Source organism: Planococcus citri, chromosome 3 (genome assembly GCF_950023065.1).
Source record: "Planococcus citri chromosome 3, ihPlaCitr1.1, whole genome shotgun sequence".
Taxonomy (NCBI): Eukaryota; Metazoa; Arthropoda; class Insecta; order Hemiptera; family Pseudococcidae; genus Planococcus; species Planococcus citri.
In genome coordinates, this window is record NC_088679.1 from 65,975,119 (window position 1) to 66,002,404 (window position 27,286).

At 33.5% G+C, this 27,286-nt stretch overlaps 1 protein-coding gene and 1 long non-coding RNA gene across 16 annotated transcripts in view; one reads left to right on the plus strand and one right to left on the minus strand.

The window, feature by feature from the left end:
- Positions 1 to 27,286, plus strand: part of bru1 (bruno 1) — a 323,289-nt gene that overhangs the window by 136,584 nt on the left and 159,419 nt on the right. For all 15 annotated transcript variants that reach the window (XM_065353887.1, XM_065353886.1, XM_065353892.1 and 12 more), the window contains exon 3: positions 24,231 to 24,394. In XM_065353887.1, coding sequence (XP_065209959.1) covers positions 24,231 to 24,394 — 164 coding nt within the window. The remainder of the gene's footprint in view (positions 1 to 24,230; positions 24,395 to 27,286) is intronic.
- Positions 18,315 to 27,286, minus strand: part of LOC135838319 (uncharacterized) — a 57,493-nt gene continuing 48,521 nt past the window's right edge. The window contains exon 6 of the long non-coding RNA XR_010557369.1: positions 18,315 to 18,469. This is a non-coding gene — a long non-coding RNA (uncharacterized LOC135838319). The remainder of the gene's footprint in view (positions 18,470 to 27,286) is intronic.

Below are 27,286 nucleotides of genomic sequence, written 5' to 3' on the forward strand. Positions count from 1 at the left end.
TTTTTGTCGTCCTCGCTCGTCGTATTCGAGTGGTGTTCAAAACGTATAGGAATTTTCAATAGAGTAGATATACGAGTAAAGGTACCTATCTGTCTACCTACGTACACCTAGCGTATTCAAAAGGTCGTATTTTCAGTATGTAGGTAGGTAGTTTAAGAGAGCAAATGAAAATTCGATGAATTGAAATCCGATTTTGAAAATGTATTGAAATAATAAATGAAACCTAAATGTACTCGAAGATAAATTTCATCGATGCCAACTAAATCTGTATTAATTAAAAATACCAAATGTCCTCAACTTTGGATTTTTTTTCAGATGAATATTTTTTTTAGATATATTTTCCAACCTAAAACTCAAAATTGCAGTTTAAGTTAACATCCTAACGAAAAAACTGCGTTTGTAATAAAAAATCAAGGGCAAAGGGGTGCATTTGCTCGGCTAAATCGAACTATCTAATTGATAAGAACGATATATCTGAAATACAAAATCTCGCTCGATTTCCATCTCTATTCGCTTTCTGCTCGTCTTCCGGTATCGAGGCGAATTCCTTTATTCGTAAAGGGAATAAAATGGCAAACTTATGTAAAACATTCGCAAACGAACGAATACGCGAACGAAACAAAAATCAATTTTAAAAAGCACAAAAAATCAGCCCCCAAGTTAGCGAGGTAGGTACGAGAAAAAAAAAACGTTTTAAAAAAAGAAGGCAATTTCCAACAAACGAGAATCAAACGACTCAATGTTAAAAAATTACCTAATCACGAACTCATTTATTCAAATTTGGCGTAACGAAAATTTGACATGTTTGTTATTTCCCAAGTTGATAAGAAGCTTGGAAAAAAAAAGTAGAAATCACCAAACGGTTTCTTGCATCGAGGTTTTCGCGTTTTCGTCGAGGTGAGTTGTGAAATGTGAACCTACCTAGCCAGGTTAGGTTTTATTAAAAATTATTATTTTATCGGCGATCTTTGTTATCATTTTTCAAAATGGTATTTTTTCGAGGTGAATGGATAATTTCGAGGAAATTGAAAAGAACGATTTGAATAGTGAATTTTTTTCCCCAAATGAAACGAGACGTCCGTTGGTTTTACTTAGAAGGGTATGTAAGTTAACATTTACTTGACGGATTCTATTCATTGTGTATTGCAGAGTGTACGATTGGTAGTCTTATCATTTTTTGTGAAAAAATTGAAAATTTTGGCTCATGAGAAAGTGTGGAGTTTTTCATTTGAGTTGAATTATGATTTAAATCAAATGAATAACAACAAAAGCATCCAACCTCACGTTCTGAAATTAATTTTTTTCCTTTAGGTAAATTTTAGTGTCTCTTTTCATACTGTGATGAGCGGATATGCCCTGACCGCCTATACGAGGTCTTAACGTAATTTCTCCTCAACGTAGTTTTATGATCCTGCCGACCTTATGTTAGGCAAGATTAAGCGAATCTTACTGTAGGGGCGCGCTCAAGGCTATCGTGCGACAATTCTGTCGAAGCAGAGGTTCAGCTCCAGCTTCGTATTGCTAGAAAAATCAGTCTTTCGAGTACTTAGTCCGCGGTAGTTTCTCTTAGGCCTCTAACCAGCTAAATAGGTGACCAGGGAGCCCTGCCTAGGCTCTCTGGAAACCACACATTTGTTGTACCCATCCGTAGATGGTAATTTTCGTACTTATAACATGTCTCGTCGTTAATTTCCTGCGTATGGACATGGTACTATTTTAAATAACGCGATCTTTGTTAATTTCCCGCGTAAGATCGTGGTACTTTTTTGGTCACTGGCGAGATTTATCCGGAAATCTCAGCCTTTGTCCCTACAAAAATGGTACTCCGACCTAGACCTGCCAAAGCGACTACTATTGGGGTCGCCAGGGAGAGGCAGGCAATGTGAACATCTTTAACAGAATTGTACTCAGACCAAACTAGGTAATCGTGTATCCTTTTTATTCAGGGTTACATGCACCCTTAATTTATCTAATTACGTTATTATTATATCTTACGTAATTGTATTAATTGGTCGATGACAATGTGTTAATCATCTACCAATTGATCTATTTTTACCTTAGAAGCTGTTTTATTTCACTTTTATGTGTACTTTAATTTATCCCCCTAAACCAATCTTCCGAGTCTAGTTCGCTAGCTCGCGTGTGTCGTAATCTTGCCGCCTAATCTTGGCCGGTTAGGCTGACGCCATTGTATCTTCATGGCAACACAGAATAATTTATGTTTTGACCCTTTGTAAATTATTTGGTATTAATATGCTCATCTATGTATATATTTCTTGATTAAAATAATTGTACATAAATGCTCCTTGAGTTATCATTTCATGATCTAAAAGGTAACGAAAGGATTGTTCTAAGTGAATAGTGTAGTTTGATTGACTAAAGTCTCTTTTTATTTTATTTTTTTTAGATAAATGCAACCTGACAAGTCATAAATCACACTAAATGGCTTCAAAATCATACCAATCGAAAATGGAGAGAATTTTGTATCTTCTGAACACCCTATTTTAGAAAAAAAATCACAAATTTTAGTGCAACATTTTTTTTGTTGAAAAATTGCAATTTTGCGCCAAAAAGTGGCAGCCTAAATAAACTAAGTACTTACTCAAAAGTGAGCAATTGAAAAATAAAGAGCGAAATTTCATCAGATTGACCTATAAAGCTGAAAATTAATACATACCTATCTATACTCCATTTTCAAGCCGCCGAATCGACTTGATAAGGGGTGTGTAAACCGTTTTGAACAGTTCTGGAGCCCACAGCAAATTTTTGAATGTTCTAATGCAAAATTTTACCTAATTGTAAGGAAGTTGCAGCGAAAATTTTTGTAAATTTTTGAAAAAAGAAAATTTTTATCAATGTTTGGCAGAAAACATAACTTTTTTATAATTTTACAAGTAAGCAGTACTCTTTGGCAATTATTTGCAAAAAATAATGTTTTCATGCAATATCTGTCGGAAAAACGAGTATTTGAAGCATACGTTTCCAAAACGCACTAAGTCCATTTTTTTGATTTTGAGATAAACACAAAAAACTGTGTCAGACTAGTACATCGCGTGGTTTCACATTCTACCCTAGCAAAATTGCTTTGTGTATCCTTTCCGATACTAACTCCATTTTGAAAAAAAAAAATATTCACTTTGGTGCGGCAGTAGAGCACGTGTTATGTTGCAAACCTGTGGACTTAGTGCCGTTTGGAAACGTAATATATCCCCAGGTGAATGAAAAACGCTGAAAACGATAGTAATTAGTGTCGTTCGGAAAAGTATTATTCTCGTCCAAGAAGAGCTGAGTTAAAACTAATTTTTTTGATAACAATACTCTTTATTCTGATTACTTCTTTGATTCGTTTACTCTTAAATTAACGAAAAAGAAAAAAAATCAATCAAGAAAACCATTTAGTTAAAAAATTTATAAAAAAAAATCAAAAAAGAAAACTATTCTTCTTTCGTCGACACCAAAATGTAAAATACAAACAAGATCGCATTGAAATAACAAAATTTTTCATCATGAATTTATTTTTTTATGGACTTAGTGCATTTTGGAAACGTAGAAATGACACACATGGTTTTCAATCCCTCGTTTCTCATGGAAATATTCATTTTTTCTTAAAACGTGATACACCGTTGCATTCGGGAAGCAATTTTATGATAGATGGCGTTGATATCTCAAAAATCTTAAAAATGGACTTAGTGCGTTTTGGAAACGTATGCTTCATTTACTCTTCTTGTCAATTTTTGGCAAATGCATGGTTTTTGAGCAGTTTTTGGAAAAAAAAGTGAGATTTTTAGGAATTTTTTGCAGAAAAGACAAATTTTCGTCAATTTTTGGAAAAAAAATGTTTGTCAATTTTTGGCAAAATTATTGACAAAAAAATGATGTTTTTATGCAATTTCTGTCGGAAAAGCGAGTTTTTTTTACCTATTTTGACAAATAAGGGAGACTTCTGGACAACTTTTGGAAAAAAGTCAGGAACTTTTTTCAAAAAAAAGATGAATTTTCGTCAATTTTTGAAAAGCAAAAATTTTATGTTAATTAACAAAACAAACAATTTTAGGAAAAATCAAGACTTCTTGGAAAGTATTGGCAAAAAATAATACGTTTTGAAGAAGGAATAGAACCCTTATCTGCATTTTTAAAACGAGAATTTTTCTGGAAACATTTATTTCTCCAGCGATTTCATTAATTGAGAATTGGAATAATATGCAGCTTTGAACTAATGGAAACTGATTTTGGAAGAATGATAAGTAATCGATCAGATATCGTTACTAACACGCATTGAACATATTTATCTATAGCCCTTTAAGTTCATTTCTACAAATTTTATGACATTTTTTAGAAAACTGAAAATTTTTAAAAAATTGTTGGAGGCTTCATAGTGTTCTGAAATCATTTCTAGTTGACTTGACATGCTGAAATTGAGGTACATTATAAAGTGAGTTTTAACTATGCAACTTCCTTAGATAAAATTTTGCGGATTTCAATGTTCAAAAACTTGCTGGAGACTTCAGAATTACTCAAAACGGTTCGAAACCGTTTCCACTCAATTCGGGAATTCGAAAATAGGATAAGTACCAAATTTCAGAATTCTAGGTCAACTTGGTGAAATTTTTATTTTTTTCACTTTTTTTCATTTTTTGGCCCAGGTTCGATTTTTAAAATCTCACCGAAAATCGAATAATTCACTTTAGCTCCTGAAATTTTTATTAAACTCATCAAAATCCCTATTTGATTTTACCTTTTTCCAGTTAAACTCCAAAATGACCTCTTCAGAGTAGGTGGTCTCTTTTGGGAGTTTAACCTTATATCTTCTGCCAACGTTTCAGAGGCGAAAGTGCATTTTTAGAATTTTTGTGAATAAAATAGGTAACCGAAAATGAGACAAATCTAAATGTCATTGAATTTACGTATACGTACAGCTGAAATTCGAGATATCCCCGATTTTCGACCCGACAAATCGATTGGAAACGGTTTCGAACTATTTTGAGCAGTTTTGGAGTCTCCTACAGCAGATTTTTGAAACTCGAAATTTCCACAACATTTCGCCAAATGAAATTGGAAAGCCCAAATTTATTTCTGCACCTTATTGATTCCAACATTCTGAATCGACTGGAGGAGGATTCAAGACGTTTGGAGCCTCCAGCAACTCTTCAGAAATTCCAAATTCCAGTTTTTCAAAAAATGCAATTGAATCTGTCCATATTAACTTTATCACGTATCCCGAATTTCAGCTTCGAATAAACTCAACTTCGTGGTATTTTGGTTTTTTCTCATTTTTAGACCTTTAATTGTAAAAAATTTACGAAAAATCGAAAAATTCACTATACCACCTAAAATTTTGAGTGGTGATGTATTTTTACATGCTACTTATGCATCCTTAGATCTAACTTATTTGACCAGTTCAAAAAATTTTGTGCTTGAGAGATACCGCCATCTCTGGTGAGTAAAATTAATCCCCATTTGAAAAAAAAATATAGAAATAAATATGAAAGTTTCTTTGTTTTAAATCACTCCCATTAAAGAAACACATTCTATAAGCCGGCTCGAATCCTCATATAAAATATTTTTATCACATTTAAACTCAAACAATTCACGAAAGATCAACAATACTTAGATATAACTCCATCATTAAAAAGCATCAAACCGTTGGTAGAAAATTTTCGAACGATTTAACAATAATTTTGGGAAAATTCGGAATTAATAAACTACAAATACCGATGGCATTACAAAACATTTCGTTACAAAATCCTTAATTTTCAAAAGATGAAAATATATGTATAATTCAATAATACCCACGTCCCACGGATCGTAAACTAAGTAAAACCTCGCCGCGTTTTTCAAGCCCACACAATACCTAATACCTCGCTAATTACCTTTCGCTTGGAGAAATACTCGAGATAAAATTCAATTTAAAAACTATCCACCTTTACTATCCGCAGTTCGCGACGGTGTGAGCTTTTGGCACGAGGGGGAAAAAATACTATAAGAAACCAAAACCAGTAGGATATAAATTTATTCAATAAATGAGAATGGGTATAAAGTATAAGGGAAAAAATAAATTTCATCTCCCCCTTAATGTGATCACAGGTGGTCGTTGAAAAAAAATAACACAACTTGCGCTATACGAATAAGTTCAACGTTACTGCCAAATATATAAGAATTTTCACAAACTACCCCTCTATTATTATGTTTTTTGAAAAACTATACGACGTCGATACCACTCACATAGTTGTGTTGTACATATAACGTTCGCCTCTCAAAACGTATAAAACCCTGCTCCTCCCTCCTTCCTAATCAATAATTTAATGCATTCGCGTTCCTCCTAACTATCTAGATGTTGGAAAAAAAACACACACACATTTAAAGTCTAGCCATATATAGACGGATAAACATGTATGCCTATGTAGGTATAAAATAGTTTGAAAAATACGTATACCAAGTGGCAAAAAAAAGGGGTGAAAATAACGAGTAACAATACATTAATAGTATTCAATGATATCTCCATAAAAAGAAAAATATAAAAGGATGTGTCAGCAAGTAACGATAGTGATAAACATCCTGACATCGGTTTGTATTTTATTCAAACGAGTGTAGAAAATTCGCATTCGCGTTGACCCTTCTTTATTTTTGTAGGCGATAACGGTGGCGCGAATATCTTTCAATTCGAGCAATGCGAGGCTTTCTCTGGCTATCGGTATATTAATCGACGTGAAATTAATTTACAATGTATGCGTTTTAAATTTTGACAATTAATTTGTCTTTTTATTTTTCCTCCGAATCGAACCTTTGTTCGCGATTTTTCAAACCATTTCCATTAATCTTTTCCCGACACGTTACGCCTAATGATATCCTACGATAAGGGTGCGTTTGCGTTTACGTTTACGTTTTCCATCTTAAAGCTCGATCAGGCTTTGCCATGTGCGCGCCGTGAAATATCATTAAAAGTTTTTCTCGCCTCGACAGTAAAACCTATCAAAATATAAACTCGTGACGATCTACCAAAAAACATAACTCTTAAATTGCGTTCGAAATGTATAGTTGTACGAATTGGGATTGGGCTCGTTCGTGGGTCCGTTAGTGTGTGTCAGTTTAATTAATAAGAGCTCAATCGGCGCTTGTAAGATGATTATTTTTAGAGTTAGCCCGTCTTGGAAATCTTTTTGAGTGAATTTTCTCGTTAGCGTGGATTGAGAAAAATTCATAGCCTTCGTGTTGGAGATTCTGAATTGAAATTACTCCAGAAAAATTTCCAGCCCCCCACGTACCCCTGCAGTGGAACGGTGCTCCACCAAAGTAGGATCATTTTGGGGGGAATGCTGTTTTTTGAATTTAAAAGCTCCTGTCCCCATTTTTTCCAAAAACGGGTAGCACTCAAAAGATGCAATTTGAGATGACAAATCGAATGACGTAATTGGTTTTTTGATTTTACCACCGCTAACTCCCCCCTTCTTCCAACAAGCGCTTGAAAAGTCACGAATCGGCGTTTCTTGCTATTTTAATAGAAAAAAACAGTCGATTTAGACGCCGAATGCGATTTTATGGCTGATTATTATTTTTTACATCGAATAACAAGTAAATTAAGCTCGTATTCCAATCTCTATCCCTCCCCCTTGAAAACTCTCCTACTGACTTAAATATTTTTCTTATAAGAAAAATCATGGAATAAAACTTATTCATTGAAAAATTTCCTACGTTTTGATTCTTACAAAAATTTCACTTGCTGCCACCCTTGGGCTCCAAATTCCCAAAAACAATTTCCAAAAATAGTCAAAATTGCGTTTTTAACGTTTTTACGAAAAATTTCGTATCTTCAAAATATTTTCATGCACCGGTTCGAATCCATTTTCTCCAATGATTATTTGAAAAAGTTGTGATGAGCAGGATTGCCCTGACCGCCTATACATGGTCTTAACGTAATTTCTCCTCAACGTAGTTTTATGATCTTGCCGACCTTAGGCAAGATTATGCGAATCTTACTGTAGGGGCGCGCTCAAGGCTATCCTGCGACAATTCTGTCGAAGCAGAGGTTCAGCTCCAGCTTTGTATTGCTAGAAAAATCAGTCTTTCGAGTACTTAGTCCGCGGTAGTTTCTCTTAAGCCTCTAACCAGCTAAATAGGTGACCAGGGAGCCCTGCCTAGGCTCTCTGGAAACCACACATTTGTTGTACCCATCTGTAGATGGTAATTTTTGTACTTATAACGTGTCTCGTCGTTAATTTCCTGCGTATGGACATGGTACTATTTTATATAACGCGATCTTCGTTAATTTCCCGCGTAAGATCGTGGTACTTTTTTAGTCACTGGCCAGATTTATCCGGAAATCTCAGCCTTTGTCTCTACAAAAATGGAACTTCGACCCAGACCTGCCAAAGCGACTATTATTGGGGTTGCCAGGGAGAGGCAGGCAATGTGAACATTCAAAACAGAAGTACTCAGACCAACCTAGGTAATCGTGTATCCTTTTATTCAGGGTTACGTGCACCCTTAATTTATCTAATTACGTTAATAATATATCTTACGTAATTGTGTTAATTGGTAGATGATGATGTGTTAATCATCTACCAAATTGATCTATTGTACCTAAGAAGCAGTTTTATCTCGCTTTTATGTGTACTTTACTTTATCCCCCTAAACCAATCTTCCGAGCCTAGCTCGCGTGTGTTGTAATCTTGCCGCCTAATCTTGGCCAGTTAGGCTGATGCCATCGAATCTCATGGCAACACAGAATAATTTACGTTTTGACCCTTTGTAAATTATTTGGTATAATCTGCTCATCTATGTATATATTTCTTGATTAAAATAATTGTACATAAATGCTCCTTGCGTTATCATTTCATAATCTAAAAGGTAACAAAAGGATTGTTCTAAGTGAATAGTGTAGTTTGATTGACTAAAGTCTCTCCATCTTGAGCTAAGCAGGCGTCTAAGAAATATTTACCTCTTAACAAGTATTTCTTAGAATTAGCCTAACACAAAATTATAGGAATTTCTCTCATACTCAATTAATATCACCCTCACTCCTTATCTTAGTCTCTCTTACTCTCACTATTACAAAGTGATAAATAAAAATTCGTTTCAGAGGTTCTAAGACGATTTGAAATTGAAACCATCAACAATCGAGAGGTAAAAAATCAGGTAGTACACCCCAGAACAAAACTAAAGTTTTCCTGAGGAGGTGGAGGGGGGGGGGGTGAAAACGAAAATTTACCGACTGATATGAGGAAAAAAATACCAATTTTGATTTTGACAGGTGAAAGCACAATGTTTTTTATGAGAAACATGTGATTTTTTCAGTTTTAAAATTTTAGAATTTGAATAATGATTTTTCAGAATTTCCAAGTTTGAAAAAAAAAGTAAACAGGCTCAAACGAACCCTGAGGGTAAACGCTTTCGATAATTCGTATTTTGATAACTGAAAGAGCATTGTTTTTTTCAGGTGAGGAGTTTTATAATTTGAATGATTTTTTTTAGAAATTCCAACTTGGAAAAAAGAAAACAAACAGGGCCAAAAAGAGTGACGAGGGCAAAAGTTTTCGAAAATTTGAGTTTCGAGAAATGAAAAAACGTTCATTTTTTATTTAAACATTTTTTGAGTGTAAATAATAGATTTTTAAAATGTTTGATTTTGAAATTAAAAAAAAATCAACAAATCTGAGCGAAACGAGGGCCAGAAATTTTCAAAAGTTTATAATTCAAGAAGTAAATTATTAGGTATTTTTTTTGCAAGAAGTCAATTTCTCCACATTGGCTTTTTTGAAAGTTAAGTTAGTAATGTTATAGGTACCTAAAAACAGACATTTTCCATGAACAGGGCACAAAAGTTATCAAAAAAGTCTGCAAAATACATATGTTCTTTATTAAATTGATGGGAAAGTTGCTAATTTTTTTCAAGTTTTTTGAGTGAATTGAAAAAATGGTTGGTGGAATCAGTTTTTTAAATTAATGATTTTTCCTCAATTGGTTGTAAATTATGTGCGTTTTTTCTTTTTTTTTTACCTAACAACAGGATTTTGGGCGTGGCCTCGTAAGGTCATTGATCCATCTGTCTGGCCTCTCAAGGTCGTCTATTTGTCTGTTGGATCTCTCAATGTCACTGACCTACCTGTCTAGCTTCTCAAGGTTGTCTGCCTGCTTGTCTGACTTCCCGAGGTTGTCTGTCTGTCTGTCTGTCTGTCTGTCTGTCTGTCAGTCTGGCCTATTAAGATCATTGACCCATGTATCTAAATTCTCAAGGTCACTACCCAACTGTTCAGCTTCCCAAGGTCGTCTGTCTGTCCTCTTGAGATCACTGACCCATCAGTATGCCTTCCCAATGTCGTTTGTCTTGACCCTTAAAGTCATTGACCCATCTGCCATGACTTCTCAATGTCATCTGCCTTCCAGTCTAGCTTCTCAAGGTCATTGACCCGTCTGTTCGTCCTTCTCAAGGTCGTACGTGTTCCTATTTGGCCTGTGTAGATCATTGACCCGTCTGTACGAGATCTCAAGGTCGTCTTTCCGCTTGGCTGTCTAGCCTCTCGAAATCACTGAGCCATCTGTCTAACCTCTCAAGGCATTCTGTACGTCTATCTGACTTCTCAAGGTCGTCTGTCTGCTTGTCTGGCCTATAAAGGTCATTCACCGTCTGTCCGGCTTCTCAAGACCATTTATCTGGCTTCTATGAGGGCATTGACTCGTTTATCTGGCTTCCCAAGGTCCTCTGTCTAGCCTCTCAATGTTGTCTATCCACCTGTCGAGCCTTTTCGAGGTTATTGACCTACTTGTCTGGCTTCCCAAGGTCGTTTATCCGCCTGTTCGTTCGTTTCAACAGCTCTACCCAATTTTTTTAAAAAAGAAATGTAGGTGTTCTCACGTCGAGATTGAGTACTCTACGCAGCTCTATCGATGTAAAATTCTTTAACGTAATTTTCACAGATTTTGGCTGCATTATAGCAAGTACTTACTATCGTTTCACCAGTCATAACAAAAGTTTTTTTTTTTAAGAAAGGAGGGCTGCTCTAATGTCGAGAACTAGCGCTCTAAATTGCTCTTACGACGCTGGGTTCCTTCATGGGGGTTCCTTCTCTCCTTCTAAAACTGTTAGGGCCGGCAAATATTTAAATTTTCAAAAATTCGTCCAAAATCGAAAAATTATTTTCAACATTTGAAATTTTAGCTGGTGATGTGTGTTGGGGTCCTCTATTGATTCTTTTTCATCCGATTCAATGATTTTTGTGTGAGTTGGGATACTTTCCTTGTTAAAATAATCTATGGTCTAAACATTTTTTATACGTTACAATTTGAAAAGAGATTAAGGATGGGATAATAGAAACGTGGCATAATACTCATACTACAAAAGTAGATAACTTAGTGGTTGGAAAATCCACCAATACGTTGCCTGATGGCCACGGAACCATAAACTTGAAACTCCGCATTTCAAAAGATCCTCAACCTCTCACCCTTAAATTTTCAGCTTACCTACTCGATAAGTTTACATAAACTATACGCAACGCACGACGACCTTTTTCATATTGTAGGTATTCATCTTGCAACAAAAACGATTAAATTCTCAACTAAGTAAATGACGAGGCCGCGCATAGACGTGTAACATTAAAATACGTTATTCTCTTCTAAATAACTACCCATCGAGATACAATTCACCGAAACGTGTAAATCTTTACAGCTTTAATGATGCAATAAAAAGTTTCTCTCGCGACTCGATGCCTTGTATTAGTACTGCGAACTTTTCAAACGAGCAGATAATTTTAATTCTTTCACTGTCGTGAAACTTTCGCACGTACGTAGGTATATATATAGCGAAAAACTTCATTTCGAAAAATAATTATCTCTCGAGTCAAGGTTAAAAAATTAAGTAAATTTTTTTCTCCACCACGAGATTCTAATTAGTCACGATGGAGTACTCGTATTTTGCTCTTCTATCAAGTGATAAGTCCGCGGTAAATGATACAACAAATTTAATGAAGATTAATCCTTCCTTTAGGCGTTTATTTTAAACCTCGAGAATCGTTTAAAAAAAAAAAAAGAAAAGCTCGCGACCAAGATAGGTAAAAACACGGAACCGAGTATAGCGCATTGCGGGAAAAACCAAATAGTCTCGAGAGGTTCTCAGTTCTCACATAGCGAAATATTCGAAGAAAAATTTTATTTATGCGTGGAATTCCACACGAAAGGCGACGAAGCTCGAAAAAAAAAACTATTATGGATAAATTTCTCGAATGAAAAAATTTTTCTCGACAAAATTCTTACGGTATATTGCGTATACGTACATTAAGATAGAAATGGCAATACAGGGATGAAATACGTTGGAAATTAGCTGCTCTGTTCCTATATTATAGTAAGCTGCTCGCGGCATAGAAAAGCACGTTCTACGTATATAAATAATACGCGAAAACTTATTAAAACTAACGTCAGATAATGTTTCGTTAATTTTACCTTTTTTATTACACAATAGTATATACCGAGGTATCGGTAAATGAAAAATGTTACGTATGAAAATTTAATTTCATACGTTTCTCGCCCAAAGAACAATTTCGCTGTGTTTCAATGATGACGACGACGACGACAACGATGCTGTCTCCAACATCTGAAGTTTGTCGTACAACTTCTTTAAAACAATAAATTAAAGCGTAAATACTTACATACTAGAGCGACGATTTTACAGATTTGCCGGATTTAATGATAAAGCAAAACCAACCTGGCTGCAGAAGCAGAATGCCAGCACATGTAAGCGTCGCTTTGCAGCGTGAAAAACGAGCCCATTTAATATGTTCTTTTCGCTGTTGTTCTAATTTCAAGCAAACTTTTTCGCCCCCAAATGTGCAAACGAGCGACAAACAACCGATGAAATAAGATTTCGCCTACCTTAGTCGTTTTGCTATCCAAATTATACGAACGTATCAACGAGAAGTACGATACCATTCCTTAGTAAATAATTATCGAAACGTACATATAATGATGGTAAAGAAAATCTCTCGATAATCTTAGCAGCGCGATAAGGTCGAATTTTCTATACGCCACGCCACGTACAGAGAAAAATATTTGTCGAAGAAAAATCAAACTGCATTGAAAACGACTGCAGAGAGAAGTCATGTAGAGAGAATGAAAGAAGACCAAAGCCACTTAATGATGGTCATTATGTCGGAATTACTAGTTTTTTGATAGAGGCATTGGTTGTAAAAATGTTCCCTAGAAGTTTCCATTAACGAAACACAACATTTACAACGAGAAGGGTCAGCGAAATGGAAAACTATTCGCTGATTTTCGCGAAAAAAATCCCCATAAGGTTGGTTGTAGTTGATTTTGGACGAAAATCGATGAAGCAGCCATAGTACTGTGTGAATAGGGTGCATTGTGGGAGGGGGGGAATGTCAGAGGATTTTGATCAAAATCAGTGGAAGCTTCAATTTGAGTTGAAAGTCACTTGGAAAAAATTTCAATTTCGGAGATACCCCTGGAAGGGAGAAATGAGTCCATAAAGAGGAGGAATTTTCAAAAAATTGTGGCCTTCACGCCTTAGTCTTTACCCAACCTGTTTTGAAATAAATGGTCTAGCCCCAAAAAAATAGTAGATACATATTTGAGAGTAATATGCATCGATCTACATGGCCGAGGTTTTTAAAAATTGCCAATACCTAATGACCAAAAAATTGGCACCACTGTGCTTCAAAATAATCCCCCAGCAGTTTCAGAAATGATATCTTTTGATGTTTTGGCTTGATTAATGTGAAGTATTTTGAAAAGAAAAAATTTTCAAGATGATGCTCTAGGTTTATGGACAGGCACCATATCGCAGTTGAATGAATTTCACGCCTATATAAATTCCATCGTTGACTCCATAAAGTTTACTCTAGAAAGTAGGTGGTCTCAATATCAATTTTTTGGATATTACAATCACGATAGACCAAGATCAGCTGAATTTTAACATATTTCGAAAACCTACTTATTCAGACATACTTATCAACAATGCTTCTGTTCACCATTCCAACCACAAACAGGCTGGACTCCGCTACCTTATAGATCACCTTCTTAATACCCCCTTGTCCAAATCCAACTTTCATAAAGAGCTAAATAATTATACTATTTACGACATTGCTAAAAACAATGGCTATCTTCCAAGCATGTCCAAAAACTTCTGCAAGGTGACCATCTTCCATGATGATAACATCAATGTATGTTGGAAAAAATTTACTTACAATGGTTCGATTACTTGTAAGCTTACTAACTCCTTAAATCAGGGATGCCGCCGATACTATCAATTGCCAATCGATTGACTTTCCCCTATTATCGCGATTATCGTGATATCACGATACTAACAACTTGCGATCTTTTCCGCAAGGATCGCTATTATACAACAGGAAATCAACGATTTACTCCAACTTTATAGAGCATTTTTGAATAAATAAATCGAAGATATTTCGAAAGGAAAAACTTCAATATGAATTGAATATTGTAATTATTTATCGGATATTTATTTCTAGGCTAATAGTAAATAGATGTAAAATGTATTCAACATCAAGTCATCAACACCAAAGATTGACAATTTTCACACTAAAGGTGAGTCACTGAAAAGGCTGTACTTGAAAAAGTAAGCGAAAATAAGCTATCAGGGCTTCATTTTTGAAAAGTACAGGCTGTTACGATTATTTTAAGTTATTCGCGAATGAAATTTGTTGAAAATTGTTCATTTCCGAGTGATTTGAAATCTTTGTTTACAACATTTTTGTATTTCATTTCATTTTATTTGATTACATTTCAACTTGGTTTTCGCATAATTTCGAATGAATAATTGTTGAAAATATCTTAAAATGATCGGAAACACTTCTACTTTCCAAAAATCAAGCCCTCGAAGCTCAATTCTTCTTCAAATTGCAAAATTTTAGTTTGTCAGTGAGATGACTAAAATGAAATTTGCTCATTTTGAAAGAGGTGACGAGCTAAAAAGACCTGTATTTCACAAATGAAGCAAAAATAAGCTACGGTGGCTTAATATATGAAAAGCACAGGCTGTTACGATTATTTTAAGTTAATCCCGAATGAAATTCGTTGAAAATTGTCAATTTCCGAGTGAATTGAAATCTTTGTTTACAACATTTTTCTATTTCATTTCATTACAGTTCAACCTTAGTTTTCGCATAATTCTGAATGAATAAATCTTAGAATGATCGGAAACACTTCTACTTTCCAAAAATCAAGCCCTCGTAGCTCAATTCCTCTTAAATTTGCAGAATTTGAGTTCATCAGTGAGATGACTAGAATGAAATTTGCTCATTTTGTAAGAGGTGACGAGCTAAAAAGCTCTGTATTTCAAAAATAAAGCAAAAATAAGCTACAGTGGCTTAATTTTTGAAAATAGAAGCTTTTACGATTATTTTAAGCTATATGTGATCAAAATCTGTTCAAAACTGATTATTTGAGAAGAATCGGTAATCTTTACAAAATTTTTATTGCAATGTTGCTGGTGTTTGAATTTCACTCTTTGGTCTTTTCCGAACGGATTTCGATCACTAATAGCTTAAAATAATTGTGAAAGTTTCTACTTTTCAAAAATTAAACCACTGTAGCTCATTTTTGCTTCGTTTTTGAAATACAGGCCGTTTTAGCTCGTCATCTCTGATATAGAAAAGTGTAGATTCTAGTCATCTCGCTGAAAAGCTCAAATTTTACAAACCAAGTGGAATTTAGCTTCAAGGGTTTGGTTTTTGGAAAGTAGAAGTGTTTCCGATCATTTTTAAAATATTTTTTAACAATTATTTCTTTAAAATTATGCTGAAACTGTGAAACTAAAGTAGAAAATAACATGTTAAAAAACAAAGATTTCAAATCACTCGGAAATGCACAGTTTTCAACAAATTTCATTTGCAAATAACTTGAAACAATCGTAAAAGCCTGTATTTTTCAAAAATGAAGCCCCCATAGCTCATTTTAGCTCAGTTTTTGATATACAGTCTTTTTTTAGCGACTCACCTTCAGTGTGAAAATGAAAATTGATAAACTTCAGTTGACCGTTGACCATTATTCATCTAGAAATATCCGATGAATAATTATAATTTATATTTTTCAATTCATTTTAAAGCTTGAAGTTTTTATTATCGAAATATCATCAATTTATTTAAAAAATATGCCCTAGAGGCTAGAACTTACTTTATAAGTCTGAATAAAATGTTAATTTCCTGTTGCATATTAGCGATCCTTGCGGAAAAGATCGCAAGTTGTTACTATCGTGATATCACGATAATCGTGATAGCTCGTGTATTCAATCAATCAATTCAATTATCGCGATAGTAACTATCGGCGGCATCCCTGCCTTAAATAAAAAGCTCAAACACCTATATTTAGAAAAACCTGTAAAATTCGCCTTTAAATCTAATAATACTATTTCTAATTTACTATATAACAACAAAGATTAAATACCTAATGATCGGAAAAGTGCAGTTTATAGACTCAAATGCAATACGTGTAAAGCTCTCTTAATTGGGCAAACTGGCCGAGCTTTCAAAATACGCATTAAAGAACACCTTAGCGCGTGGAAAAATAAAAAACCTGGAGTATCTATGTTTGCAGACCATCTGATCTATACTAACCAACAACCACTCATCTGACTTCAATTTCAAAGCCCTCCATGTTGAAAAGAAAGGTAAGAGACTTAAAGGAGTTTGAAATATTCAAACACGTAGAAAGCAACTACATTGTTCTCAATGAAGTTGTAAAAGCTCCAACCAACATTCATCGCAACATGCTATGCAGCTCCTCTACCTACATGACCGACCATTCCCCTCCCCTAAATCCTAAGCACTGCCCAACATATAATTCGACGTAATTGTTTATCTATTTGTTCTTGTATGTACTTCGCAATTTTACTTTTATCATTATTGCTTTATGTCTGATGATGGTACGTCGTACCAAAATGGCCATCACATGTTTAAAATGTTCAATACAGTGTTTTTCGTAAAAGTGATTTTTCTTATATTCAACATGTCAAACGCTGAAAGTAACAACTTCCTTTATTCATGCAAATTTCAAATTTACTCAAAAATAAGCGATTTGCAAATTCTTAACTGCTCTACAAGAACCTTAAAAGTGGTCTTATATTTTGATGACAATAGCGAAAACAGGCTGGGTAACAGCTGAAGCGAAGAAACCACGTTTTTTTTTGAAAATGTAACTTTTTTGAAGATCCATAATTCTCATCCAGGGGCATCTCCGAAGCTGACATTTTTTCCAAGTGACTTTCAACTCAGAATGAAAGTCTCTTTTAAATTTGGTCAAAATTCTCCAACATTTTCTTTTTGAGATTCGCCCTAATATATGAGTTTGAGAATATTTTTTCATCAGAAGTGAATAAAAAATTTTGATGGAAAACATTTCAACAGTGGGTCTAGAGACAAAACTATCGAGGGGGTATGAGAGAAATTGATTCCCCCTCCCCTACCGAAAGCTCGTCAAAAAATTGGCCACATTTCTTTTAAAATTAGCAAATTTACGTTTGGGTGCAATTTTTGAAAAATTTGAAGAATTTTAAACTATAAAAATGATGAAATTTTGAAACGTTGTCCTAAAGTTTTTTCAAAAAAAACAACAAACATACAACATTACAAAATTCTGAAAAAATCGTCAAAATGTTGAAGTTAGCAAATTTATGAATTAAAAAATCTGAATTTGATATATTTTCTAAAATTTTAGAAAATTCGGTTTCTTAAAAACTTTGCTGAAGAAGCTGATTGCGTAACATTTGATTCTCGTGCTCGAATTACATAAATTTTTTTCATCTCTACTTTGCTTTGTTTTGTTTGACTTTTTTATTCAAAATTATTGAAATTTCTAAAAAAATATTAGCTTTCAAGAAAATAAACTTTTTGCATAAAAACGTTGTTTTTTCAACTTCTCAAAACACGAGCTTTCAAATCCTTTTGCTCTCGGTTTGCTCGGACCTCTTTACTTTTTTTTAAAATTTAAAATTTCTAAAAAAAAAGTCATTATTTAAATTTTAATCTTGAAGCGAAAACACCAATTTCCCCAAATGAAAAACATCGGTTTTTTAATCTCAAAATAAGAATTTCACTTGTTTGCGTTTTTTTATTCTATAATTTTGAAACCAAAAAAATTTTCACATAAAATAGTGTTTTTTAAAAATACTTTTTGAAATACGAATTTTCTCTTTTCCAAAGTGAAACATCAAAAATTTAAAACGGAAAATGAAACCTTTTATAAGTCATAGAAAACCTTTATCATTTGGGAAAACTGTTTGATTGAATCGATTTGAAAAAATGACTTTCTCGTACGTAAAATCAAATCATTTGCAAACGAGTGGTTCACAAATTTAAAATCAGACACGAACGATTAAAGCTTGAAAGGCTTACCTTCTCAGTTGGCTGCCAAAAAAAGATCACTGGAAAAATGAATGGCGCACATTCCTGACTCTCCAACCAAACAATTTCTTCCTTTACAAATACATAGGTAGGCCCACATTAGAACACTGAAACATTAAAATATTAAATTATAAACTCTATCACAATAAAATCAAATTAATTATTAAAAAATAATAACAAAGCAACGTTTAATAGATTTCGATCCGAGCACTTTTTCATCAAAACGTTCGTATGATGCGAAAAAAAATACCCAACTGCAAGAAAAAGTAATTGTTTTACAAATTACAGAATATCATTTTTATTACAGCAAAACGAAGGGAAACTCATCCATTTAAAATGATTTGTACTCGCTTATCTCGCTAAAATTGCAATAAAATGCTTGTTATCATCTCTTTATGCGAGAATCATCTTTTTAAAATATACGAATCGAAATGTTTAATATTATACGCGTCTTACTAAAATGTGTTAAAAGGAAGCTCCTCTCTACTAGTTCCACCCTCGACAGTAATTATTTGTGACTAGAGAGTGGAAAATTTCTTGTACTCGGTTCGCTAAATACCAACTCTTTTTTTAAATATTCTTTTAAAATCTTCGTGGTATTCGATATTTCCTTAAAATGCGAGTAAAAATTTTAATAAAATTAAACCATCTATTTATACGATGTATTTTCCTTTCATATTCTATTCTCAGTATATTTTCTTTCGCAAATAAAATTGTCAATTTTAAAAAGCTCGAAATGAAACCAACCTAGCATATTCGTGTATATTACAAAAGTACAGAGAGATATTTAAATCTGACACTTGTTGTAAGCGTATCAAAGATGAACCGATATTCTCGATTCGTACAATCACTCGACTTAATATCGCTTTGAACTATTTGCCTTGGATTTTCATTCCACCCTCGAACAGACGCCAAGATTAATGAAAGTCACTCAAAAAAAAAATACACAACTTGGAACCAACTGTTGCTCGGCAAAACGTAATACTACAAATTGAATGTTTTTCTGTCAAATAAGCAAAAAGTTTCTTTGATTTTTGCGTATAAAAACTCCGCTACAAGTTTTCGTTATGTTTGAATTCGAATGAAAAACGTTATTAAAACTTTTTTCACAAATTTTATTACTGACGTTTGCGTTTCTTTTTCATAGTAGAAAAATATTAATTAAACTATAATTATACTTTATATCAATTTGTTTATTAAAAAATTATATCTTGGAGAACCTTTCGAATGGAAAACTTGATAAACTTTATACATTTAAATGAAGGTGCGCCCATTTTGTAATTTAATATTTCAAATTATTATTAATAATAAAACTCGTGTTAATTTTAATTACCTACCTACTTATTCCTCGGGGGAAAAAGATAGGTAGGGATTTTTTTTGTTGAAAATCCGCTATAAAGAAGGATGAAAAACTTGTTTAAAATGATATCTGGAATAAATTCTACCTTCATTCAATTTCCATTTACTATGTGACCTGTTATTCGTGCGGTATCGTATAAGTTTATACTTCAACTCATTCGATACATGTACCTAAAATGTACGAGTACGACTTGTACACTCCACATGCACTAACGAAGTACATGTATGCACATTACCATAGAATGTACCAAAAACCAATATGTAACATTTTAATGAAGATGGAATATGATAAACTGGCATGAATACCACGTAACGCCGGAGGGGAGACACTTGCACGACATTTTTCCACTCTCGTCAATGGTTCGTACGGAAATTGAAAAGTTGATGTAGTGGAAACCGCGTGTACATAGTACAAATACAACCCATTCATTAATTTAAACGAAGAGTGATCCGAAACAGCTTTCGAAGACTTGACAAGAGATATATGGTGACGATAGCGACTAGCGTGAGACTAAATTATACGAGTACCAAGACTATAGTACTCGTATAATGGAAACAGCAACAGTAGGTATTGGCGATGTCAGTACAAAAAGCTATAAAATTGAATTACTCGAGTTCTTTTTTTTTTAGCTAGATAATTTTCAGTGTTTCCTTGTGGTGGGTTGTGGTTGAAATAATGCTCAAGATGGTGCAATATGGTTTAGGGAGGGATGAAGAATTGAAAACGATTTCGATTGTTTTTATATGCTTAGCCATGATTCTTTGACTTACCCAGCTGGTGACGTTAGATTTTTTGTATTCTCATTCATCGAAGAAAATTTAAAAATTATACGTGTAAGTTTGGATCGTCATTTGGAGGGGGGGGGTGACGGGAGTACTGCACAGATTACTCAAAAGTGATTTAAAAAAATGTAAAAAACGACCCTACTTTGAGTACCCTAGACGCAGCCTCTTGAAGGGCTATGGAACTTGAAATTTTTCAAAGTATAGTCGCCCACTTGAAATAAATGTCTTCAGGAGTTCGTTTTTTGAATTTTTTATCCCGACCTATCATTAGGTATGAATAATTTGGAAAAAAATACTAAAAAGCATTTTGAAATTTTCTTTTGAGATTTCGAGCTAGAAAGCAGAGCAAAAAAAAATTGAAAAAAAATTCACGAATTGGCCCCCAGTATCTCTTCACATCACAGAAATTCCAAAAATGTTGAGTGAAAGGAAGAAATCTGTTGAAATCTTTATCGAAGATGTTTTTTGAGCACTTTTGTAGAAGTTCAAGCCAAAAATTGTCAGAAAATCGACTATAAATTTTTTTGAGCATTTTTGAAGAATTTTGAGCTTAAAATTGGACCATGAATCATGATTTTTGAGATTTTTGAAACAGTATCGTGCTTTTTATCAAAACGAAATGAAATTTTTACGATCGAAATTCAAATTAGTATTTCAAAGAAATTTTTTTGAGCACTTTGGGAAAATTTTGAGCCCAAAATTGGGTCATGATTTTTGTGATTAGGTATTGAAAAGGGTACTCTGCAACATATCAGAATAGGTTAAATCTCGCAAGAAAATTCAAATATCACAAAGAAAATTTTTTTGAAAAATTTTGAAAAATGCTGAAACCAAAATTGAGTTTATGATTTAAGGGACCTTTTCAAAAAGATGTCATGTGATCTATTAAAAAAAGCCGAAATTTAGGAAGAAAGTCAAAATTTTCTATCAGTTTTTTTGAACAATTTGGAATAATTTTGAGCCCGAAATTGGGCAATGATTTCAGTGATTTTTGAAAAAGGTGTCATTCAACTTGTCAAAATAGATTAAAATTTCGCGATAAATGCAAATACTTCGACGAAAATGTTTTTCGAGCCTTTTTGAAGAACTTTGAATCCAAATTTTGGTCATAAACCTTGAGATTTTTGAAAAAGTATCATACATTGGACCAAAATGGGGTGAAATTATCACAAAAAATTCAAATAATATTTTTACGAGAATGTTTTTTGAGCATTTTTGAAGAATTTTGAGTCCAAAATTGGGTTATTTTTTTTTTTGGGTGATAATGATTTCAAAAGGTTTCATTCAACATATCAAAATGGATTAAAATTTCGCGAGAAATGCAAATATTTCGATGAAAACGTTTCTCGGGCATTTTTGAAAAATTTTCAACTCAAAAAGTTGCCATGAATTTTGAGATTTTTAAAAAAGTATCATGCTTTCTATCAAAATGGGGCGAGAAATTCAAATATTTTAAAGAGAATGTTTTGTGAGCATTTTTGAAGAATTTTGGGTCCAAAATTGGGTCAAGATTTCAGCAATTTTTGAAAAAGGTGTCATTCAACGTGTCAAGAAATGCAAATATTTTGACGAAAATGTTTCTCGGGCATTTTTGAAGAATTTTCAACCCAAGAATTTTGAGATTATAAAAAAAGTATCATGCTTTCCATCAAAATGGGGCGAGAAATTCAAATATTTTAAAGAGAATACTTTTTGAGCATTTTTGAAGAATTTTGAGTCCAAAATTGGGTCATGATTTCAACGATTTTTGATAAAAGGTGTCATTCAACGTATCAAAATAAATTAAAATTTCAAAAGAAATGCAAATATTTCGACGAAAATGTTTTTCCAGAATTTTTGAAAAATTTTCAACCCAAAATGTGGTCATAAAGTTTGAGATTTTTGAAAAACTATCATGCTTTTTATCAAAATGGGGTGAAATAATCACGAGAAATTCAAATATTTCAGCGAGAATGTTTTTTAAGCATTTTTTGAAGAATTTAGAGCCCAAAATGTGGTCATAAACTTTGAGATTTTTGAAAAAGCATCATACTTTGGATCAAAATAGGGTGAAATTATCACGAAAAATTCAAATATTTTAACGAGAATGTTTTTTGAGCATTTTTGAAGAATTTTGAGCCCAAAATTGAGTAATGATTTCAGCTATTTTTGAAAAAGGTGTCATGCAGTTTATCAAAATACATGGAGCGTGGCACAAAAAACATATCTATGCCATGATTCAAACCTTTCCTTGCCGAGAAAACCTTACCCCCGTTTTTTTGGCAATATTGAACAATTTTGAGCTCAAAATTGAGTCAGCTGAAATTTTTCTATGAAGATGTCATGTAACCTACCAAAAAGAGTGGAAATTTCGGTAGAAAATCAAAATTTTTTATAAAAAACTTTTTTTGAGCAATGTTGAATAACTTTGAGCCTGATTTCAGTTAGTTTTGAAAAAGGTGGCATTCAAGTAGGTACCTATATCAAAATAGGTTAAAAATTGACAGAAAATTCAAATATTTGGACAAAGATGTGTTTTCGAGTATTTTTGAAAAATTTTGAGCTCAAAACTGAGCCATGATTTTTGATATTTTTTCAAACCGATGTGATGCATCCACTCTAAAATGAGTTGAAATTTTGATAGAAAGTCGAAATGTTTTATCGAAACTTTTTTGGGGCAATTTTGAATAATTTTGAGCCCAAAATTGGGTCATGATTTTTGAGACTTTCTAACAAAGGTATGCGATGCGACCAATCAAACTGGGTTGAAATTTCAAAATAAAATCAAATTTCTGTATCAAAACTTTTTTTGAGCAATTTTGAATAATTTTGAGCCCAAAATCGGATTATGATTTTCATTGGTTTTTGAAAAAGGTGCCATTCAACGTGTCAAAATAAGTTCAAATTTTGCGAGAAATGCTAATATTTCGACGAAAATGTTTTTTGGACATTCTTGAAGAATTTTGAGCCAGGAATTTGATCATGATTTCAAGTATTTTTTTAAAAAGCGTCATATACATACAATCTACCTATCAAAATGTGTAAAATTTTTCGCAGAAAATCAAAATTTTTTTGAACACTTTTTAAAAATCTTTAGCTGAAAATTGAGTTGATTTTTCAAGTAGTTATGAAAAAATACTATACGATCCATCAAAAGGGCTCCCATAAAGAGAAATTGTATTATTGTAATCCAGATTCCAATTACCTACCTATAATATTATTGTTATTGACATACCTATTTTGAAAATTTCAATGATCAGAAATTGGACTTTTTTTTCAAATCCTCAAAAATCGTAACCTAACTTTGACCTCAAAATTCTTCAAGATTGCTCAAAAAAAAGTTTTGATGGAAAATTTGAATTTTCTACTGAAATTTTAAACCGATTTTGATGATATCTTTTTCAAAAATTCCATAAATCATGACCCAATTTTGTACTCAAAATTCTTCAAAAGTACTCAAAAAACATTTTCATTGAAATATTTGAATTTTTCGCGAAATTCAGCTCACTGTGCAACAGAAAAAATTCAAAATGCATATTTTTTGGAATTTCATACCCACGTCCTCAAATAGCCAACAGAGTATTTTGGGCGCTATGTCCAATTCAATTTTCCAAAGCACTTTTTACCAGCTGGACTGCAGACTGGTACCCTACCTACCTACCTCTATCTGTTTTAATTACAATACGAAGCAATAAATCAACTACCCACACGCGATTAAATTTCTGTCGTTAATTCAATTTACAGAGAGCTGGACATGCAGGACCAACCGGACCCGGATTACATCAAGATGTTCGTGGGGCAAATTCCGCGAACGATGGATGAAGAAGAATTAAAAGCTATGTTTTCCGAATACGGTCGTGTACATCAAATAAACGTTCTTCGAGATAAACACACCGGTCAAAGTAAAGGTAAGCGCGAGAGAGTTTCCAGTTTCGTGTTTGTTAAGATTTATAAGACGTCTGTCAGAATTTAGCAAACTCTCCGTTACTAATACAAAACTAATAATGACAGAAACGCGAAACGCTCTGCTCCCGACAAGTTAAAATCAATGAAACATGAAATACACTCGAAAAAGTTTCCGTATACTTAGCAGTCTGGGCAACTTGTGATATAAAGCAGCACGTTAAAAAGTAATTTCTGACATGATTTCTCGTCTTATATATACTTTGTTTCTCTATCGTATACTACATTATAATACGAGTAAGTATTATAATACGAAAATGAAAACTGTTTCAAGCCCAAAGATATTTATAATAATTTTTACTTATACGTAGAACGAAAGAGAGAGCAGTGAAAAGTAAAAAAAAAAAAAACACGAAGAAAACTTAAGTAGCAAAAGTTTTCAACTTTTCTCGTTAATGTTCATCTTTTTCGATAAAAAAGAATGCAAAGTCAAGGAGTAAAGTAGCAGCAAAAGTCAAGCAAGGTGAGATTTTCATGTAGATACTTTTTCACTCGTACGGGTATAAGGTACCTACGATTTTCATACCCGAAATTAAAACCTTTCGGAAAAAAGGCATCCTTTTTAACGGTTTATAATCTCTCTCTCTCTGCCTGTGCCCTGTGCACGTTGTAAAAACCCTTCTATCTAGACGAAGATTTAAAATAAAGAAAATTAATTTTTTATGGCCAAGTTTTACTATTCTGTGGAGCCCCCGGATGGTATATAGCGTTGTAAACCATTTTATTTCACTTTTATATCGACACGTACTAAGAAATTAAAATTTCACTAGCGTGTAAATTCGTTAATCGGTTCGAAATGCCGGTCTAATGCACGAATCGTCGAGATGAATTTTTGGAGAGGTTTTCAAAGGATTTTTCAAAAGGTTATAGCTGCGGAATTATGGTTCCAATTTTTATGCATTTTTTGACCTGAATAATAAAGTAGAGAATGGTCCTCGGAAGTGTAGATGTTGCGATGAATTTTGGCCTCCAAGCGAATGTTTCCAAAATTATCGAAAGAGATAGGTATGGAAATTTGAGAGATAGATATAAGTGCTCATTTTTTTTTTTTTTGATGAGTAAAGAAACATCTACCATAAACTTATCTTTAATTCCAAGGGAGCGAAGAAGATCTCAATGTTTTTGTATAGCCACAATTTTTTGTTTTTATACCCAAGTACCCATTGTGGAAACCTCACAAAATAAGATCGGTTTAAAAAAAATTAACCCCCCCCCCCTTCCCACTTTTAAACATTTTCTAAATCTTGGACCAACTTTTCACGAAAAGACAGGGAAAATCTTACAATTCCTATTTGAATCTTTAAGGTTGGCAACACTGGTGACCTATGTTTTTTCGAGGTTTCAAAGGGGCTGATTTCAAATTTTGAATCATTCATTTGACTCCTCCTCTCCTCTATTGGGACTTGGAATCTGTTCTAATTGATGAAATGAAGTCAAACTTGGCAAATGGGATTCTTTTGGAAGCTAGAGTTGACCTCTGGAGTGGGGAGAGTCAAAGTCGAAAATTACAGAAAGGTCATTTTTTTGGAGGGGCATAATATGGGCCCAAATGGATGAAAAAGGTCCAAAATCATACTATTGGTCAGTACCCTCAATGTGATCATTATATTCAAATTTCAGCTTCCTAGGCCATCCCCACTCATTTTAAGGTGGAAAAAGTCCAAAAATAGGGGTAAAATAAGGGAGTTTCCACCTTAATTCCGCCTTAAAAAGAGTGGGGATGAGCTAGGAAGCTGAAATTTGAATATAATGATCACATTGGGGATGCTAGTTCATTTACTTCCAAAACTATACATTTTTTGAAGAAATTTCCATTTTTGGTTAATTTGGTGAGATTTTAATTTTTTCTCGTGGGCCTTTCGATTTCCAAAAAAATCTCGAAAAATTGAAAAATGCACTTTAGCACCTGGAATTTTGAATGGTGTTATTTTTTAGAGCTCTTTCGATCTAGCTTCGCGTCCAGTTCGAAATTTTGTTGCAATTTGGGATACCTCCCTTGTCAAATATCGAAGGTTTTTGATGGAATTTCTTTTGTTATCTCTTTTCAAAATGAAACATCAGTATTATTCACTAATGTAAATATATGGTAGGCATATCTGCGATATGTATTCATATCACATTGTAACCGAAATATCCCCGCGACATAAATAGAATAAGGATAGAAACGAGTATACTGTTTTTGAAAATGAATAAGATTGAAATAGACGAACGCCATGCCATGTATCCGTACAAAAGCCACTGAAAAGCTTCTCATTTTACCGCTAATTTTACGTAGACACGTTCCGTCACGGTTACAGCTATATCACTATACCTACCTACATATCGAAGGCAGATGATAGGTTGGTACCTTTAGCTACCTATGCAGCGTTAGATACATATAGCTTTAAACGTGGAAATTTCAACTTGTCATACGCTCGGATGACGGTATCTTTATTCAGAAATAGAAAGGAAATTCATATATTGAATGCTCCTCTGTGAAGATAAAATTAATTTTCAAACGAACCTTTTCGACGGTTCAATTGACAAAACAAGATTCAGCATCACAGCAAGCTATAAATAGGCTGAAGATTGAGCTTCTGCAACGAGATTTTCATAACTTGAACGAATGTGTACATGCAGAAGGCAGAAGGTTAGGTTTAGGTAGGTAGGTACACGAGTAAAGAGGCTGAAAAGACACGACGCTGGTATCAAAGCGTCGACTGTATACTAATACGTGAACAAAAACACTTTTGATTACTTTCCGTCAATGCAGATAGCTATAGGTTAGGTAACGACCCCCCCCCCACATCACAGCTAATCTAAAACTTCTATAGATACATTGATTTTAAATGTGACGT